The following is a 21,233-nucleotide window of genomic DNA, read 5'->3' as shown; positions in this document are numbered from 1 at the left end:
GGAGGTTACATCTGTCATCGAAACCTGCTGCTGCACTGACCATAAGCACTGTGTATGGGAAGAAAGACAGATTTCATTTGGGGAGCGGAAATGTTTCTTTCGAATGCTGGCAGGTTGATAGGAGGATTCAAGCACCAGTGTGGAATCTGGCTTCTCGAACCCTCTTTCATCGCTAGGAGTCCAGTCTGCTCACTCTTCTCTTCATGTACAGCTGGCACTTCAGTGATTTTTATCCTGTGGGCTGCCAGCATTTGCAGCTTCTTGGAGGAATGAGCACAGTCTTACTTCATCTTGTCTGCATCCTTCTCTAGAACAAACCCTGCCCTGTCCTCTTTTGGGACTGCAGGGTGTGTTGCCTAAGGTCAACAAGGCTGATGCCTCATGTTTTTAGGAAGGGTGTGGATTCTACTTTCTGTTGTGCTCATGGTAACAGAGATGGCCAGATCACATTTAAGTTGTTTGTCCCAAAGATTGGAAACTTGAAACTTTTCCAGAACCTTCAGTTTGCCCTATGTGGAAAACTCAAGTATAGATTACTTTCCTGGATGAAGCTGCATGCTCAAAGCAGATGCCGATACTGGTCTTATTCACATAAACCCCAGGCAAAGAGACCAGCGTAAACTGTGTGTAAATGTTAATTATGTATAGAACTTCTTTGTGGGCTTTATAATGCTAATCGAATTACTCCACGCAGAAAACTCTGTTTTTGTTCATTTCTGGATAGAATCATTATTTTCTCATGGATCTGATACAGTGTATCAAATTCAGAACGTGGTATCTGCAACATGTTCCTAAGAACATTCTGCTCAAATAGCAGAGTGCTTCAAGCGATTGCAGTCAAGTGAGTGTAGTAGTAGTTTTCTATTGCTGTGTAACACATTCCCACAAACTTCCTAGGTTATTATCTCAGTGTCTGTAGATTAGATGTTCCAGCACTGTTTTCTCTGCCCTAGGTCTCACTGAGCTGAAATCATGATGTTGGACGTGGTTGTGGTTGTGGTTCTCACTTAGGGCGCAGGATTCTCTTACAAGCTCACTAGCTGGCAGAACTTACTTTCTCATGGTTGTAGGATGGTGGTCCCCATTTTCCTTCTAGTTGTCAGCCATTGACTGCTGTCAGCTCTTAGAAGCTACCCCACAGACCCTGTGCTATGGGGCTCCCATTTCAGTTCACAACGTGAAATATATTTGTTTTCTCTTAGGCTAGTCAGGTTACATCTGTATTTCTCTTCTGTGACTAGCTGGAGAAAATGCCCTGCTTTGAAAGGACTCTCCTGATTAGGTCAGGCCCACCCAGGATGACCTATCTCATAACACAGTCATGGGAGTGATAGCTCAGCACAACAAAAAAACAAACAACCCAATTAAAAAATGGGCAGACGACCTGAAGAGACATTTCTCCAAAGAGGACATACAAATGGCAAATAGACATTTGAAAAAAATGCTCAACATCACTAATCATCAGAGAAATGCAAATAAAAACCACAATGAGATATCACCTCACCCCAGTCAGAATGGCTATCAACAAGACAAATAGTAACAAGTGTTGGAGAGGCTGTGGAGAAAAAGGAACCCTCATACACTGTTGGTGGGAATGCAGACTGGTGCACCTATTATGGAAGGCAGTGTGGAGGTTCCTCAAAAAATTACGAACAGAATTACCAGATAACCCAGCAACCCCTCTCCTGAGTGTCTACCCAAAAAATCTGAAAACATTTATACTTAAAGACACATGTGCTCCAATGTTCATTGCAGCTTTGTTTACCGTGGCCAAGATACGGAAACAACCAAAATGTCCTTCGATAGATGAATGGATAAAGAAGTTGTGGTATATATACACAATGGAATACTGTTCGGCAATAAGAAAAGATGATATAGGACCATTTGTGACAACATGGATGGATCTTGAGAGTATAATGCTAAGCGAAATAAGTCAGACAGAAAAAGCAGAGAACCATATGATTTCACTAATATGTGGTATATAAACCAAAAACAACAAAAGAACAAGACAAACAAATGAGAAACAAAAACTCATAGACACAGACAATAGTTTAGTGGTTACCAGAGGGTAAGCGGGGTGGAGGGTGGGAGATGAGGGTAAGGGGGATCAAATATATGGTGATGGAAGGAGAACTGACTATGGGTGGTGAACACACAATGGGATTCATAGATGATGTAATACAGAACTGGACACCTGAAATCTATGTGATTTTACTAACAATTGTCACCCCAATAAATTTAAAAAAATCTTACTTTTGTTAATAGCATTTTATGCATGCATGTTTATTAGTTTTGTGTCAAGAGTGCTGTTTTTTGACAGTAGCTTCTGGGTAATAAATGTTTCAGAGCTTCAGCTCTTTTTAGCAAGAGAGCACAATGACTACTTACTTGAATGACTCTTCTTCAATCTGATTTATTAATTTGACGGAACCTTATTGAGCTTTAAATTGTGTTAGGCACTGAACAAGGGTCCATAGGAAAGAGTGCAATAATGTGGACAACATTCTTGCCTGCACCGCACTGGACAAAGAACGTACTGAGTCTCAAATGTGTTCTGCAGATGGGGTGTCTGGAACACATAGTACTCTGCAAACCCTTGTGGGATATTGGTATATTTTAAAATTATCATATAAACTAGGAACTAAGTAGCAAAAAGTATATTGAAACATGTGAGTGTAGTAAAATCACTATCATAGGCATGTTTCCACATAAGGATACTGTGTCCAAGAAGTTTATTTTCTGTTAATGATTGTTTTCTACTTGTATTTTGTCTTTTGCTAGTAGACGACAAAACTGATAAATGTGAAATGCTCAAAAATGTTTGTGGGAAATTATTTTAAGTTTAAAAAATTTTGTTGAAATACTTTCTCCTCTTAAAAATTAGGCATAGGCTGCCACTCTTCTGTCTTAGTGGTAAAATACCTTAGAGAAGCTGGTTTTCCACAGGGGCATGGTTTGTACTGATTTTTACAATCATCAAGTGTGCCATAGTCAGATCCATTAAATGAGAGGCTACCTGACTGAAAACACATTAATGTTGGGCCCTAATGTAAAGCATGAGGGAGGAAGGAAGGCTTTCCTTGTAGTAGATTCTGTAACAATTTCTCTTGCTTAAATTGTATAGACTCAGTTGTCAAACTTTCCAATTGTAGTATGTCTGTCTTCTAAACGTAACAGCCTTGTGAGTCTTGGTTTTGTCAGAATTGGTAGCATGAAGGGCAGCAAATAAAAGGTTTATATGAGTTTATATGATTGCCTGAACTGGTTAAGAATTAAATTCATTCTTTTCTATGATGGTCCCTTCCAGCTCTTCTTTTCTCTGCTGACATGTTGAAGTGACATTTGTGATTTTGCCCTTGCTAATATTATGTGCCATACGTGTGCTACAAATTTATATTTCAGAGTATATTTTCCTCCATATATCTAGAAAAAAATTCCCCATAAATGTAGAAAAAAAGAGTATTCTATTTAATAAAGACTATTTTACTAAAATAGTTCAAAGACCCTGAATGAAAAATAGAATGCAGCGTTGAATACAAAGTACCATATTTTTCTTGGCAAAACCAAGAGCTATTTCTGTGGAATTTATGCTTCCTGGTGCTACTTCCAGGGATAGAGCTGGAGTTCAAACATGGTTACCATTTTTCCATTATCTATGTATCAGTCCAGTCCCCTTTTTATATTTTCTTATGTTATCATTATACATATTTATCACATCATTTTGATTTATATATGTATATGTAAATCTCCTTTCAAGTAAGAAACAATATTTTATGGCTGAAACATATAGAGATTAGCTTCTTCCTGAAAGTGTCACAGTAAATTGAAAAAAATCCGTGAATTGGTTCCTCTATTTTGTTTTTTACCCTTTAGTTTTTTGCTTCTTTCAGCTATGTTTTGTAGTTTCTGAATGTAGATTTTGCTCACATTTTGTTAGGTTTATCACTAAATATTTTATATTGTTTGAAGCTGTTGAAAATAGTGTGTTTTTTATATTTAAATTTCTGATTGTTGCCAGTATCTAGAAATATGAACGATTTTTGCATATTGATCTTGTGTCTTGCACCTTTGATAAACTTATTCTCATGGCTTTTTTGGGGATAGATTTTATTGGATTTTTACATAGATTATAATGGTATGCTGTGAATAAAGTTGCTTTTATTTCTTCCTTTCCAATGTGAATGCCTTTGATTTCTTTTTTTCTTGCCTTTTGGCATTGTCTAGACTTATAATGTTGAATCAAAGTGATGAGAGTGAACATCCTTGATTTGTACCTGTTCTTAGAAGAAAGGCATTCATTTCTTCATCATTAATTTTTATGTTAGCAGTAGTTTTTTGTAGATGCCCTTTTTCAAGTTGAGGATGTTTCCTTCTATTTTTAATTTGTTGAGTTTTTATCGTGAGTGGGTACTGGATTTTGTCAAATGCTGTTTCTGAGTCTACTGAAATAATCATGACTTTAAAAAAGACCTGTGTGTTAGTTATCTATTGCTGCATAAAAAATTACCCCAAAACTTAGCATCTAAAAACAGCAAATATTTTTTTTATCTCCCATTTTCTGTGGGTCTAGAATCTAGCTGCTCCTTAGCTGTGTGCCTCTGGCTCAGGGTCTCTCATGAAGTTCTAGGGCTTGCAGAAGGGCAGGACTGGGGTCGAACTTGAAAGCATAACTAACTCTTGTGGTTGTTTTCAGGCGTCAGTCCTTCTGCACATGTGCCTCTCCACAGGGCTGCTTTATGCTATGATAGCTGGCTTTCCTCAGCCAGTGATCTAAGATAGAAGAACTGAAAGTCAGAGAATACTAATACAGATGCTGTGGTCTTTTATAATCTTTTCTCACAAGGGATATTCCATGATTTCTGCCCTAGACTATTTATTGTATAAAAGTCAACAAATGCAGCCCATACTCAAGATCTGGTGACAAATAAGAGTGTGACAATGTGGAAGTGGCCACCACTGGGGGCCATTGGAGAGACTTCCTACCATTGTATATTAAAATAATGAACTATACATTTTTGAATGTTAATCTTGCCTTCCTGGGATTAATACTATGTTTTCATGATTTACTTATCTTTTTTTTTTTTTATATATTATTGGATTCAATTTGTTAAAAATATACCAATAATTTTTGTGTCTATGTTTATGACAGAAATTGATCTGTAGTTTTCTTGTAATGTTTTTATCTGGTTTTGATGTGGGAATGATGCTGGCTTCATATAATAAGTTCAGAAGTATTTCCCTCTCTTCAATTTCTTTTGGAAGTGTAGAATTGGTGTTATTAGGTTGGTGCAAAAGTGACTGTGGTTTTTACAATTATTTTTAACCTTATAAACCGCAATTACTAACCCTAATATTTCTTTCTTAAATGTTTTGTTTACTTTACCAGTGGTGCTGTCTGGCCCTGAAATTTTCTTTGTGATAAGGTTTTTGGCTACAAATTTAATTTCATTAATAGACATAGGCCTATTCAGGTTTTCAATTTTTGTCTGTGAGCTTTGGTAGTTTTTGTCTTTCAAGGAATTTGTTTCATCTAAGTTCTTGAATTTATTGGCATAGTGTTCTTCATAATGTCTGTACAATCTATATTGATGTCCTGTCTTTCATTTCTGAAATTGGCATTGTGTGTTTTTTATCTTTTTGTCCTTATCAGTCTGGCTAGAGGTTTATCTTTAATCTTTGAAAATCAGCTTTTGTTTTCAGTGATTTTCTTTATTGTTTTCTATTTTCTATTTCATTTATTTCCACTCTGATATTTATTCATTATTTTCATTCTTCTGCTTAGTTTGGGTTTCAGTTGTAGTTTTTTTCCCTAGTATTTTAAGGTCTAATCTCATTGCTTTGAGACCTTCTTTTCTACCACGTGCATTTAGTACTATAAATTTTTTTACAGTTAAAGTACTACTTTAGCTGCATCCTGCCATTTTGATATTTTGTGTTATTATTTTCATTTAGCTCCAGATACTTCCTAATTTCCCTTTTGTGTTGTTTAGTTTCTGAATATTTGCTGTCATACTTACCTTTTAAAGTACTTCTTTTTCCCCTCTGCATCTTTAAGATATTTTCTTTATCACTGGTTTTAAGCAATTTGATATTGATGTGCCTTTGTGTCATTTGCTTTGTGTTTCTTGTGCTTAGGGTTCATTGGCTTCTCAGGCCCATGTGTTTATATACTATAATTATAATTCAGTTGCTTCAGTGATGTGGGTGGTTTCACACCTGTAAGAATAACACATACACCCTTGAAAATATTGAGTGCATCTAATCTCCTTGTGATAAATGGTGAGTTTTTGATCATGAGTAAAGGACTCTACCTTGAGTCTTTTAAACACATCTTCAACTATTTTCTGATCTGATAAAGTACGATGATATCCTCCGCATTTGACTTATTAGAATCAAATCTGTGCTTTGTAGTTGAGCTACACTCTAACAGCTACACAGTTGCTGCTAAATAACACACAGTTTGGTGTGTTTCCTTTCTTACATTTCACTGTCCTCATACATACACATACAGATATCTATATTTATGTCTGTATCTGTCTGCATGTATATCTGTTTCTACCAATATCTATTTGTACGCATAGATGCATTTATTCCCCATATGGAATCGTCCTATGTATATTACCCAGGCACTTTATATTTTTACTTTAACAAAATAGAATTTTCTTAACTATCTTCTGTTTTCCTGCCTTTTAAAATAGCGATGTGGAAACTTTTCACAAGAAGAATAGAAACTTTAAAATCAATTTCTTTGATTTTAAAGAGTTATCTTTTCTCTAGTGAGAATAATAAAGTTACCTAGCTTTACAGACAAGCTAGAGGCCATGGCATTATTTAATAAGAACAACAAAGTCTCTGGGGTATAGGGGGAAGGAAAGGGTTAGAACATAAAGTAGAAAACAAGGAGCGAAAGTCAGACTAAAATAAGATGAGAGAGTGGGGCAGGGTGTGCAGGAAGAGAGTGAGTGGAGAAGTTGGGAAGGAAATAAGGGTCTTGCTCAGTAATGTAAATAACATTTTGAGATAACTGTCATTCCGTGTTTTTCTTTTACAGTATTATTCTTTCATCCACTAGTTTTGGTATCAGTAAGCATTATTTTGTAATTTTCAACATCTCTAAACATTAGTTTTTTTAATATACTGTATTCCAGTTTGGAGATTAATTCAAGATGGGGACAGGTTTTAAACATATATTCAAGCATAAAACTTTTGAAAAATATAATGATCTTCTTTTCTAGCCTGTGTTAGCTGCTTCCATGATGACCCATCAGTCAAAATGCTCATCTGATTTAGCTCAACTGATTTTTTTTCACTTTTATTAAGTTTTCCAACTTCTTAGTGATTCAGAAAATAGTGCCACTTGCAGTCAGATAGTAAAACATGTTAGAGTTAAGAACCTTAGGACACTAGCTTTCCAGCCCTTAAGTTTCCTGTTTTAAAGGGATAGTATTTATACTATCAGCCCTAAGTGAATATAAGCAGAATGATTATGAGGAACATTTCATACTGTGATTTAAGCTGGTGTGGCTTTTAGAATGTGGCCTTTTTGGTCTTTCCTGGAATTAAAAGTGGAATGCTTTCTAGAATAACAAATCTCCATGTTTTTGATATTAAAGTTTGAAGGTAGAATTCTGAGCTCAATTTCTTTCTTTCTTTTTTTTATTCCCAGATATGTGTCACAAAGATGTCTACACGGAACTGCCAGGGAATGGACTCAGTGATCAAACCCCTGGACACAATTCCTGAGGATAAAAAAGTCAGGGTTCAGAGGACACAGAGCACTTTTGACCCATTTGAGAAACCAACTAATCAAGTAAAGAGGGTGCATTCGGAGAACAATGCTTGCATTAATTTTAAGACCTCCTCCACTGGCAAAGAGTCTCCTAAAGTTAGGCGGCACTCCAGCCCCAGCTCGGTAAGTGCAGCTTCTCCCTTATCAGTGGCTAAACAGAAGGAGTAGCTCTCAGACGAGCCGCACGCTGTGCTGGAAGAAGGCAGGTGGCTTTATCCTTGCATTATGATGCTTTCTCTCCCAGGGTGGTTTAATGTTTTGGAAGAGTGTGTGCTTGAGCAAACTGTATGCACACTCTTTATTCATAAGCACCCAGCAAGCAAATGAGAAATGATTCAATTTACTTTTTGGAAAAATCATTTTTTTTTCTAGTTGTTTCCTGTTAGAGGAATTTATGATTAAAAATCCTTGGGTATTTCACACCCTTGGCGAGGACATTGAACTTCGCTGTGCTTGCAGGCAGTAAGGATAGTTTTGAATTTGGCAAGTTCACAAAGAATGTTAAAATGTGTTCACTTGTCTGATTCCAGTTTGTTTTCATTGTAAATATTTTAAACTTTAAGAGTTAAGGATCAAATCTTCTTAAAGAGAAATCCTTTTTATTTTAATGGAATTTTCTAAACTCAAACTACATCTAAATTTAAACTATATCAAGTCTTGCATTTTAACCTAAGGTTGTATTAAGATCTGAGGTGATTGCTGCTTTTTGACTGTAAAATTTTTACTGAAAGTCCTATTTCCAGGGCTGGCCTGCACTTGACATTGTAAAAAAATTCTTATGATCTTTTCAAATTAAGTAATTTTCAGATTTAACTTATACTTAAGAATCTTTGGAATAGATGTTCTAAGAGTTGAAAAGGTAAGAAGAGAATGCTAATAGAATTTTGATTCTGTCATCTTGCTAAGAAACACCTGCTATTTTAAATATTAACACAAATTTTAAATATTAAATTCCATGAGAGCCAAAACAGAGCAAGAAATGTCAACTTCTAGGAGAGTATTAACACTTCAATTTAATTAAACTGTATGACACTGAACAAATTTTGTGTCATATTTTGTGAAGCTGAAATAAGTATTATTAATGCAACATTTGTGAAGAGAATTGATTATCTGGTTTTCTCCATACTTGTTTCCATAATCTTGTCTATGATTGCAAGGTAGCATCCACCGAGGTCACAGCTAAATCACTAACTTCTGGGAGAACGTTTAGATTTTGTATCATTTAGAAGAAATGAAAGGAATTGTTGAAAATGGTTAAGCTTATAATGATATGTAGAAATTGGCATTTTCAGATATTGCAATCAGGCATAATTAAACTAAAATATTATTCACTCTTTAAGTGAAATTTAAATTTAACTAGTCCTGTATTTTATGTGCAATAGTAGTTACAATCTACTGGTGCTTTATTTCCCTTGTTCCTCCATTGTTTCTGCTTTGGCCACTGGGAGCTCTTTGCCCTTTTGAGATGTGTTCATCCTTTTGTTTTTTGAGCACTTCCTTACTTTCTGGCTTTACAAGACACTCTTGGCTTATATTGTATTTTCTCAGCCCCAGATGTAGAATCAGTCATTTCTCCAAAGAGTGTTGGTTCCTTTTATGAGAAAATTGTGTTTAGAAACCAAGACGTAGATGCTGGGTACGCTAGTTGCTCCTGAGGGTCATGTAGTTTTGAAAGTCAGTGTGTACAACCTAGTGTAATGGGATTTCAATATTTATTTTTAATTCTAATAAGGAATTAGTTAAAATCCTTACCAAGAAAGTTGAGACATCTGATGCTCTCTGTATCTCTATCTTTAAAGTTAAATTTATTGTTTATTAAAGTAATGCTTGAACATAGCTTAAAAGATCAAAGAGGAAAGGATTCTGAGAGGATGGTAATAGCATAGGATTTGAAACTTCTCATGTAATTAGATGGAAGAACAAGGATAGTAAAACCAAAACCAATGGATAACATTGACAACAAGGTCACAAGGTGTCTTCATGAACCTTGACATAGGAGTGAAGGGAACAGATCCTGAACAACTTTTAAAACTGCACGGTATCTGACAGTGTGATGGGGGAAGTTCAGGGAAGGCACAGGGACCAGTGAGTCCTCAGAGCCAGGAAGCTCCACGTGGCAGCTTGCTGGGCCGTTCTTAGGACAGTGGCATCAGCTGGGAGGGGACTTTGATGGCTCCTGTGAGTGGAGGGGTGCCAGGATACCATGGATGGTCTACTGCTGTTGGAGTGGTCTGTTGCTCTTTCTCCTGTGACTTCTCCAGATGTCTGTCCATCTGAAGCACCTTTCCAGGCCAAAGCCTTTCACCGAATAGAAAGTGCGAGAGTAGACTTCTGTGCAGCGTAGATTCAACAGGGGCAGAGGAAATAGAGGTTCCAGGCTGAAGTGTTGGAGAGAAACAGATGGGGAAGATAGTGTGTGCTAGATTGGCTTTTTTGTAACTTCATGAAAACAGAGTAAAGAACTTTGTTCCATGAAGCTTGAAAAGCTATCTGGATCATACCCCTCTCTTCTTAAACTACAGAAAAATTCATTTTACTTAAAAATAACCAATAGAAAAATTACTGGTTGAATCCCATACAAAACTATGAAGAAAAAAGAATAAGGAGCAGAAGAACATCTTTATGAAAAGATAATGAAAGCAAGCTAGAAGGAGGTAAACTTATCTTTGTTGGTGCATTTTTAATGCATCTGGAAAGTCTAAAAGAATCAACGGAAATACTACCAGCAATGAGAAAAGTTAGCCAAATAACAAGTTATATAAAATTTACATACAAAACCCAATAAACCTTTATAAAATCAAAGAAGAATCAGTGTGGAAAACTAGTAAATAAAGCCAATGACTAAGCATTTATTTTCTGTGATTCCTGTATGTAATTTACCACATGGTAATCTAGTCATGGATCAGGGAAGTTTCTTTTAGATGTAATCCCACTAATAAATCAAGAAAGAACAATACATTTAAGAATCACCATTTGGCAACCCCAGATGAGTTAATACGTGTAGGCAGTGATTAGCAATACCTGCTGACATCACCAAAAGAGAGATAGCCAGACATGATGTACTGATGGAAGTATACAAAAAGCACCAACAGCGTTAAACCCGAATGTGAGCAAGACTCTAGATATAACCACTGACTTACAGGGTACAAAGGAACACATCAGGAGAGGATTTTCTCTGTTACATTCATAGCTCCAAATACATTTCTCTTACTGTTTGGCTTAATATGTAGCATTTATAATCTGATTCTCATGTAAATACTGTTCATAGTAGGGTCACATAGTATACTATGGTTAAGTTTCCTTCCTTGAACAACTTGATTTTCCTAGTCATAATTGCCTCCTCTTTTCATTTGTTCATAATTAGTGTAATTAATTGGTATAATTTTAATCACAAACTGAGGCCCCAGACTACTTGATAAAACTATAAAACTCCTGAAACAAGTGGGAATCATGTAACCTATCAGTTTTTCTTTCCCTTGAGATTGGCCTTGCAGTTCTCCATCCTTCCAATCCAGCCTTGACTGGTTGATTTCCCAGCCTGCAGCCTGCTGTCATGAGGCTTCCCTTCACTGTTTTCCTGAGAATTTGCTTTTCCTTTCGTTTTGTGTTAAACACGAAGGCTCTGGTTTACTTACATACCTTTCTTGTTCTTGGTTTATTTAGTTGCACATATGACTATGTCTTTAGCCATATTTGATTACTTGATTAATGATATGACTAGATATAGGATTACAGTTTAGAAAGTAATTATTTTTTAGCCTTTCAACATTGCTTTGTTCTGAAAGTCCCAGTATTGTTATTTAAAGCCCTGGACTATTCTGATTCCTAATTTGTTTTTTGTGATCTGTGGTTTTTCTTTGTGGGACCTTCTAGGATTTTCTTTTTATTCCTGATGTAGGCCTTTTTCTTGGTACTCAGTAGATCTTTTCAATTTTGAAATTAATTTCTTTCAGTTTGAGAATGTATTATTTTATTCTGTGTTTGTTAATTTCATTTTTGGTTTTCTCTGCTTCATGGGTTTGTTTTTGTTTTTGTTTTTGTTTTTCACTTTAATGTTCAACTAAATTTTTAATGGATGCTAACGTTTATTTCCAAGAGCCCTTTCTTATTCTTGGAATGTTCTTTTTTAAAACTAAATCCGTTCTTCTTCAATGAATAATATATTGTCTTATATGTTTCTGAGGATACTAAATCTAATTTGGGAAAATTTTGAAGAATATATATATATATTTCCTAAACTATCTTGAGTTTCCTTTAAGTTCTTTGTTTCTGTTCATTTGTTTTGGTCTCACCTTGCCTGTTGAGAGATTTTTTAATTTTGGTGAGTCTAGGTCGTGCGTTTTGGAAAGAACTGTTGGCTCGATTCACATTGTGAGTAATGTACTGAAAAGTTGAGTGGCAGTTCTTTGGGCCGCCAGTGCTTGTCAACTAGCCGGCCTTAGCGTAGGGAATATCAGTGAAGACCTAGTCATTTCTGATGTCAGTATTGTTTCATCTTTTTTCTTGGCCAAGTAGGTCCCCCAAAGCGAATTTACAAACCTGTGTTTTTTGGATATGTAAACCTAGCTGTAATTTTTCTGAAATGATCAAGAAGGGCCTCAGGGCCTCCCAGGTTTATGCAGACTTTCTTGTGCTTTGTTTTCATTCAGTGTGACTCTTCACATTGATTTCCACTGTGTTCTTGGTTCCACTTCTAAGCCTTTCTGGTTCAACCTCTTCCGAGAATAAACCTCTGCCAGGATTGGGGAGAGGGGTACACCTGGTTAGGAGAGTCCAAGAGAAAGCGCCTGTTCCTTAAACCCACTTCAACTAATCATTTTATTTTTAGCCCCTCCTTGAAGTTCAGCCTCTAATTCTTGTGTGTTTCTGAGATTCTGAAGTATGAATTGACTTATTTTGTAATGGCTTATGTCTTTACTCATGGTTCTAGTTAGCGACCTCCCAGCCGTTTGTCTTCTATCTTCAAAGTTTGGTTGGTATCTTATCTGCAGTCTTCTCCTTACTCATTCTATTGTCCTTTTGCGTTATAACTTGACTATCATTTTAGCATGAATTGGTGAGAGGAGGAGATAAATATATGTGTTAAAGCCATCATGTTTAACTGGAAAATTTCCTGTTTCTGTCCTATTTTATTGTTAACTTCCTTTAGATCCTCTGAGATTATTATTGGGCTTACCAATTCCTGGTGCACCCTGCGATGTCTTTTTTATGTATCATTTATATTACATTGTGTGGAAATTGCTTTGCTTTCTTTTCATTTAAGGAGTTTTTGCTTCCATTACTGGAAAAATTTCTTTGCTCTTTCCTCCTTAAGCTGGTAATAGTCTCTATTTCTCAATTAACACGATGCTACAGTATTCTGTTTTGAGTCCTTTTTGCCTACTGCCTTTTTATTCTTCTTTTTGTGTTGGGCGAAGGTATTTTATGATACTCTTTTAGATGGAAAGACTAATTTTCTTTGGATTCCTCATTGGGCAGAAAATGGAGATGATAAAACTTCTTGTGTAACACAATTTTGCATCCAACAGTGTATGGGTTTGATCATTTTATATCCACTGGCATTGGAATTTTATGGACATAGGTTTGGTTATTCTTAAATAATTTTAAAGTCTGATAGGCATCAAAAAAGTCCCTTTACCCAAGGGACACCAGGATTAATGTCATACTCTATTTTATTGTTATTTCTTTGAAAATATTAATTATTGTGAATAGACTCCAAGACTACAGCTGAGGAGGGAGAGCTTGAACAGAAGTGTGACATTGCAGCCTCTATTTTAGTGAGGAAAGCAGGACAGCCATTCCTGTTTCTTGGATATATTGTGTTAGAAACTATTATACAATATCACAGCTTCCCAACTGTATATATGAGCTCTGCCACTTAAGTTCACTGACTCATCCTAGAGAAAGTACTACATACCTCATTGATGAATATCACTATGGTCACCTTCAAAGTACTTGGGAAGCTATGCACTGACATCAATGCCTACTCCACCTTTCAAAGCAATTTTGGAACTCTTTCTGGAATGGCCATGTATTACCCTTGATGTCCTGAACGTCATCCAAATGTCTTCCTTTCAATATTTCCTTTATCTTTGGGTAAAGAAAGAAGTCATTGGGGACCAGATCAAGTGAGTAGGGAGGGTGTTCCAATACAACTCACCGTGTGAGCTGGTGCATTGTCGTGATGCAAGAGCCATGAATTGTTGGCAAAAAGTTCAGGTCATGTAACTTTTTCACGCAGCCTTTGCAGCACCTCCCAATAGTAAATTGATTAACTGTTTGTCTAGCTGGTAAAAATGCATAATGAATAATCCCTCTGATATCAAAAAAGTTTAGCAACATTGTTTCAATAAGTTCAGGAACTTAATTCTCAGACCTCGTATATCGCTATGCTGTTTACATACTGGTCATTGTCTGTATTAGAATCATGACTAGGGCCAGCCCATTGGCTCAGGCGGTTGAAGCGCCAGGCTCCTAACACTGAGGTCGCTGGTTCGATTCCTTCATGGGCCAACGAGCTATATCCTCTACAGCTAAGACTGTGAACATTGGCTCTCCCTGGAGCTGGGCTGCCATGAGCAGCTGGCAGCCGGCGAGAGCTGCCATGAGCTGTTGGGAGTGGCAGACTGATGACTGGCGACTGATTGCCTCAGCTGGGAGGAGCGCAAGGCTCATAATACCAGCCTGGGCCAAGGAGCTGTGTCCTATACAACTAGACTGAGAAACAACGGCTTGAACTGGAATGGGGGTTGGGGGAAGGTGGAAGAAGGGGAAAAAAAACGATCATGACTAAAATCAAGGAACCAAGAGTGCCTTGGCCTTTGTGACCATCACACTCATCTATACGTCTCGATTTTGTCCAGATAGTGGCACTTTAAAATTCATGCAAAATGTAATGAGTGTGACTTTATTTAAATTGGTATATTTCAAGAGGTATTTGGCAGATTTTGTTTATTTCAGACACTTTTTGCGTGCCTACTCTTCCTGGGCCTAGTGCTTAGGTAGTGATTAGTACTGTTACTGACAGGACAAACTTTCCCTCCCCTTTTCCTACCGCCTCCTCCAACCCAGCTATGCTCTTCAATACCTAGAACGATGGGGAGTGCTCTTGGAGACTGCCTGTCCTGCTGGCCCAGTTTAGAAGGGATTTCATTGAACTGTGTTTTCATAAGCCAAGCTTAAAGAGACCATATTTTCCAGATATTCATATTGAGATTGCTGTCCTCTGTACATTCCACAAATTCCTCAAAATTTACCTTTTTCCATCACCAGAAGAAATCTACATCCCATGACAGGCAGGCCCAATCTGGAGGGGAAGAAGGTGCAAACTTGAAAATGAGAGTTCTTCTTCAGTTCTCAGATGGTCGTCCTTGGGGATCGCATCTTGGCACTGCCTTCTTCTTTTGGAGACTAGACAATTTCCATGTAGAACCCCTTGTCAGGCTGTCATCATGTATGGTGTTTGGGTCTGTCCCTTTGTGTAGCATCTAGATCTATTTTGTAACCAACCCACCCATCAAATGTGAATTGCCTTTGTGTGGCTGTGTTTAATAGGGCTAGAAATGCAGGATGTTCTAGAGATCAAAGGCAGAAGAAAAATTAGCCAAAGCAGGTATCACTTCAAATCCTTGTTTAATGAGGTCAGGTAGTTCTAGGGAAGCCTTCCCACCTTACCGTCACACCCACTCTCACAATTACAGTATATTGTAATAGAGAAGTGATCCTTAACTTGTGGTTTTCCTGCAATTCATGTGGCCATCAACAGTCTTAAAGGGTATGTATGAAGGTTAAAATCAATTTTCAGTGAATTCAAGGTGAAATTGGACATTCTTATAGCCACATCAAAGTATAATTACAATGAACACAAAGGTATACTCATGTAGTTTATAAAAATACAGTTCAAAAACACATTCCTGCCTCTAGGAATGAGACTTCAGTAGATGACAGACTTAAGCATAATTTAATATCTCTTCCATTTGGGTAGGAGTTAGATCTCCATGGGAAAATTCCACCAATGTAATAATGATAAAGAAAATCCATTTTTGATTCCACTCAAGAATCTTAGATCTCCTTCCTTCCTTCTTCCCTCCCTCCCTCCCTCCCTCCCTCCCTCCCTCCCTCCCTCCCTCCCTCCCTCCCTCCTTCCTCTCTCTCTCTTTCTATCTCTCCCTCTCTCTTCCTGCCTCCTTCCCCCTCCCTCTCTTCCTTCGTTTTCCCCTTTCTTCCCCTCCCTTTCCTTCCCTTCTTTCCAGTCAAAGATTTATTCAAAAATTCCTCTTAGTTTTAAAATTTTAAATAGAAGTACTCTGTACCAAGAATCACTTGGCCACTTAAATGACAACCCTTCAAGTTTTATAAATAGTAAAGTTTTATAAATATAAAGAGAAGAGTTCTGCTCTTGCAAAGATGTCTCAGTTTCTATGATTTGAAGCATCCTGACAGAATTCAGTAACAGTCAGTTCTCTGCTTTTGTTGTTGTGAAAGAGGAATGTTTTCCTTACCAAAGACAGCATGTGGGATATGACCTTAGATAGCACCTCGTTTCATAGGCGAATGGTTTTTGTAGAAAGAATCATGTGGTAGTGAGAGAACACTTTACCCTAAAGGATGAGGAAATTTTAATATTCTCTGGATGAACTTCAGTCTGTAAAGGGTCTTGGCTTCTCTTTGGAATAATGACAATCAATAAAAGCTATGGGAGCCCAAAAGGTCTCCACATGGCCCATCCCCTTCTTGCTGAAGGAGACGCTTCTTGAACACCTAACTAGAGTGAGACTTGTACACAGCTGGGGACTACATGTTTTGGTAACAAGAACAATTTAACATGAACACATTTATAACAGCACACATCTTTTAAATGGTAGTTCTCAGTGAGAAATTCATTTAATTCACAGAGTGTTAGGTTATAAATTTTCAGCTACACCTGTAACAATAATTTTGATTAGGGGACTTTACTATGAAGTAATACTTAAGTTTAATTGATATTTCAGTTTGATTTATAAAAGATAGTAAGCAAAATCTAAAATTCAAATATTAAGTTCTTAAGAACTAAAGTATGAATACACATATGAGGAATGACAGACATTTCCTATATGGCAAAAGCATAGGGATTAAAATATTCAATAATTCAAGAATTTATCTTAAAAAACTTAGCGTTACAAACAAAGATATACATCGGAGGAATTCACTATAACCTTATTTTTAATAGTGAAAACTGGAAACCATGTAATTTTTAGGATATTTGTTAAATGTTATCGTTCAGCCACATGATGGTACACTGTAACACCATTATAAATCTGGTTTTGAAGGATGATGTGGAGAAAAAAAATATTTTTATATAATTAGTGAAAAAATTAAATATAAAATTACATATACACTATAACACTAAATATGTTTTTAAAACTATACACAGAAGAAAGGGCTGGAAAGAAATATATTAAAATGTTAATATGACCCATCTGTGAGGGGGTGAGTTTAATTTTAGTTTTCTATTTCATTTAATATTCTCCAATTACTGTTTTATAATCAGAGAGGATAAAGGGGTTCCCCCTCCCCATTCTTTTATAACTTTAGAATGGAAGGAAATAAGACAGGCACATGAAGACCAGTTTCCACTGATTCATCCAAAATAACACCCTCTTCAAACACATCTACTGTGATATATTTAAATAAGGAGATCCGTTCAAGAATTTCCTTCATTGGTTTGGATTTCTTTGCCATGGAACATTGTCCAACCATAATCACCTTTCAGGTGAAGACTCATGCTCATCTTCTTCATTTGCATGATGGAAGAAATATCTTATCATTTCGGGTTGATTCCCTATTTTAGGCCCAAGAAAGAACCTGGGGGCTTCCCTCATTTTTATTTCATCTGATATGGATTATAATTTACATGTGCTATACTAAAACTGCTTCTAAATAAACAGCATCAGAAGAAAGCCTTCTCTATACTAGCTGGCAGAAGTCTGTTGCTGCAGTTTGTTTCTACTTATACAGTCACTTGAATTGTGATGACAGTTGGCAAATGTTCTTTTGTTCTCAGATATCATTGCTTCATTGTTGCTACAGTTTTAAAAGGCAAAGGTAGTGAGGCTCTTGCACCAGTGAGGTGTTACAGCAGTCTTTTTACCTTGCATGTAATGAAGCCACAGAAACACGTCTTTCCCTCTACTGCTGCTGGAGAGCTCATTACATCTTTTCTAGTCTGACCACACTGCTAGAGACTCTTATGAACACTACTGCCCGCCGCCGCTGTGATTGTCACTTTGTCATGTGAGCAGCTGGAGATGGCCGAGCCCATTCAGGTCTCAGGATTGCATAAAACCAACCTCAGGGTGGTGTCATAGGGATTACGTGTAGGTAATGTATTTAAAGGGATTAGCTCAAAGCCTGGCACACAGTAAACAGTGGATATTAGCTAGTTGTTTTTGTTGATTACACAAATAATGAACTAGAGCTAGTAAGGGCAGGGTGGCAGACACCATTCAACCGCAATATTATCTTCAGCTTTTCATTATCCATGCCAATGTTCCCCTCCACTGGTCCAGACAATTGGCAGTTCTCTGTACCTTTGTTCTGTTAAAAAAACACACAACTGTATTAACATTATCTCGTTAAATTCCACGTGTCTGTGCAGTTAGTGTCCACTAGCAATTGCTGATGAGCCCTTTGGGTTTCCAGTTATCTAAAGTGCTATCTCAAGCCTGTACCCTAAGTAGCGAAGTGATAAGCCAGGCATAGTTGGCCCATAAAGCTGTTTCCCATCCATCCATGCGCCTGTCGTCAAGGAGCCAAAGAGAATGTTTAGGGTTGACAACATACTGGTTTGATCTAGTATCTGTATTTAAATGTGATGACGTAATAAAGTTACAAGGGAAAAAAAGAAACCAAAGACTTGAATTTTAATTATTAAACAAAATAGGATCTCTCCTTCTGAATTATTCTTAATTTTGCTCATTTGATAGGAATGGTTTTATTATTGCCTCTTTAAAGACTTAGCACTTGGCCTTATTTATATGAATAGTAATTACAGTTCAGAATATTACCGCATACTTAAAATAAGAGGTCAATTTTGCAAGAATCTAACTCCTACAGCTCAGACTATGTCGTAGACATGGCGTATTTCATTGGCTCATTCTTTTGTATACTAGAACAACTTTTATAAAGGCATTACATGTATGCAATTCTTGCTATAGAACTAGCATGACTGATCTGTAAATTATGGTGTATTTTCATAATGTTTATATATCCATTTCACAGGACAAATAACATTGATTGTATTACCACCAAAGGTGGTGAAATATTTTCTGCCATCACAGTTTTCATAGAATGTATTTTAACTATAGCAGTTAATGCATCCAAATTTATTTAATTAGATAAATCGACTACTTTGTGCCATTAGCATCTTCTCTTGCTTGATTTTTCTTGTGGATAAATGGACTACGTTTTAAAAAATATTCCACTTGTTTTTCTAATTTCCTCAATTCAATTTCTTCAACTCATAAGTTTCATATGATGTGTCTCAAAATGATTACATCATCTCTGTTATATAGGCAGTTCATGAAGAGTGAAATCTATCATTTTTAGAAATTATTTGTGTCTTTCCAGGAAGAGAAAGTATTCTCTTACAAATTTTGTGTAACTGTGTCTTGTACTTGCTCTAAATACGCATTAGCAGTTTATCTCCTAATATGAGTAAAGAGATAATTTCTGCTGCTGCTTTTTTATTCAACTTAGATTGGATTTATTCTTAAAGGAGCACAAAAGCAAGCAGACTTCTCATTCTGATTTTAAATAATTTAGAGTGGAACTGTGAACACAATATTTTCCCCATTGAAGATCATTTTATACTGAAGTTTAATATAGGTTTTAAAATTTCTATTTAAAACTTGGGCTCAGGAGGGTGATGGTAAAGTGTAACATTCACAAGCTGTTTCTTCCTGGTGATGAAAAATGCATGAGAACATAACCCACATAGGACTAGTCAAGCGATTTTGAGTGTAATTTTCCATTAAGTTTTACTTGATTCAACTCAACGTATGGTTAGTACTTTACAAGTAAGTTTCTTACAGAAAAGAATAGGTGGTCCAGTGTTTTTATTAATCTCTTCCTACTATGTACTATGTTGTTCCTTTTCTGTCTGCAGCTTAAATGTCTAACTCATACTACTTTTAATCCTTTTTCTTTTCTAGTATGTGCATGTATGTTTAACTTTTCTTTCATGTGTTGATGTGGCCACATCCCATGGGTCTTAAAATGTCACGTCCTCAGTGCTACTTATTTATTTATTTTCAAGATTTTTACTAAAAATATAGCTAACTTACAGTATCATATTAGTTTCAGGGGCATAACATAGTTATTAAACATTTCTATACCTAAAGAAGTGATCACCATGATAAGTCCAGCAACCATCTGGCACCATACTATGCTTTCATAATACTATTAACTATATTGCCTATACTGTACATTACATTCCTGTGACTTATTTGTTTTATACCTGGAAATTTGAACCCCTTATCACCCATCACCCTTCCCCCCCTTTTTAAAAATTTTTCAATTACATTTGACATTCAATTTTATTTTATATTGATTTCAGGTGTATGCATAGTTGTTAGATATTTGTATAATTTAAGAAGTGATCCCTCTGACTAGTCTACTACCCACCTAGTACTATACATAGTTATTACCATACTATTGACTATATTCCCTGTGCTTCACTTTACATCTCTGTGATGATTTTGTAACTACCAATTTGTACTTCTTAATCCCTTCACCTTTTTCATCCTGCCCCCAACCCCCTCCCATCTATTACCCCAATAAATCTAATACCCATTTGACACCATACATGGTTATTACAATATTACTGACTATATTCCTTATGCCACACCCTACATCCCCATGATTACTTTGTAACAATCAATTTGTACTTAATCCCTTCCTCTTTTTCACCCACCTCCTTAACCCCTGTCCTGTCTGGCAACTATCAAAATATTCTCTGTATCCATGAGTGTGTTTCTGTTTTGTTTGTTTATTTTGTTATTTAGATTCTACATATAAGTGAAATCACATTGCATCTGTCTTTCTCTGTCTGACACTCCACTCAGCACAATACCCTCCAGGTCCATCCATGCCACCACAGATGGCAAGAACCCATTCCCTTCTATTGTCGAGCAGTAATCCATTGTATATATGTACCACCTCCTCTTTATCCATTCTTCTATCAACGGACACCCAGGCTGCCTCCACATCTTAGCTATTGTAAATAATGCTGCAATGAACTTATGGATGTACAGGTCCCCTCGAAGTGACATTTTGGGTTCCTTCAGATAAATACCCAGAAGTGGGATTATTGGGTCCTTCTTTGTCTCTTGTTATAACCTTTGTTTCAAAGTCTATATATTTTTTTTGGTGTAAGTATTGCTACCCCAGCTTTTTGTTGTTGTTT

The 21,233-nt window shown here is 36.5% G+C and overlaps 1 protein-coding gene across 4 annotated transcripts in view; it reads left to right on the top strand.

Annotated features, from left to right (window-relative positions):
• Positions 1–21,233, top strand: part of CDK14 (cyclin dependent kinase 14) — a 547,463-nt gene that overhangs the window by 116,824 nt on the left and 409,406 nt on the right. For all 4 annotated transcript variants that reach the window (XM_019716536.3, XM_074340704.2, XM_074340703.2 and 1 more), the window contains one exon: positions 7,667–7,912. In XM_019716536.3, coding sequence (XP_019572095.1) covers positions 7,667–7,912 — 246 coding nt within the window. The remainder of the gene's footprint in view (positions 1–7,666; positions 7,913–21,233) is intronic.

This window comes from Rhinolophus sinicus, chromosome 4, assembly GCF_057876585.1.
Source record: "Rhinolophus sinicus isolate RSI-liver-muscle chromosome 4, RSI-T2T, whole genome shotgun sequence".
NCBI lineage: Eukaryota > Metazoa > Chordata > Mammalia > Chiroptera > Rhinolophidae > Rhinolophus > Rhinolophus sinicus.
Note: the sequence above shows the minus strand (reverse complement) of the source record. Positions and strands in the feature narration are given on the sequence as shown.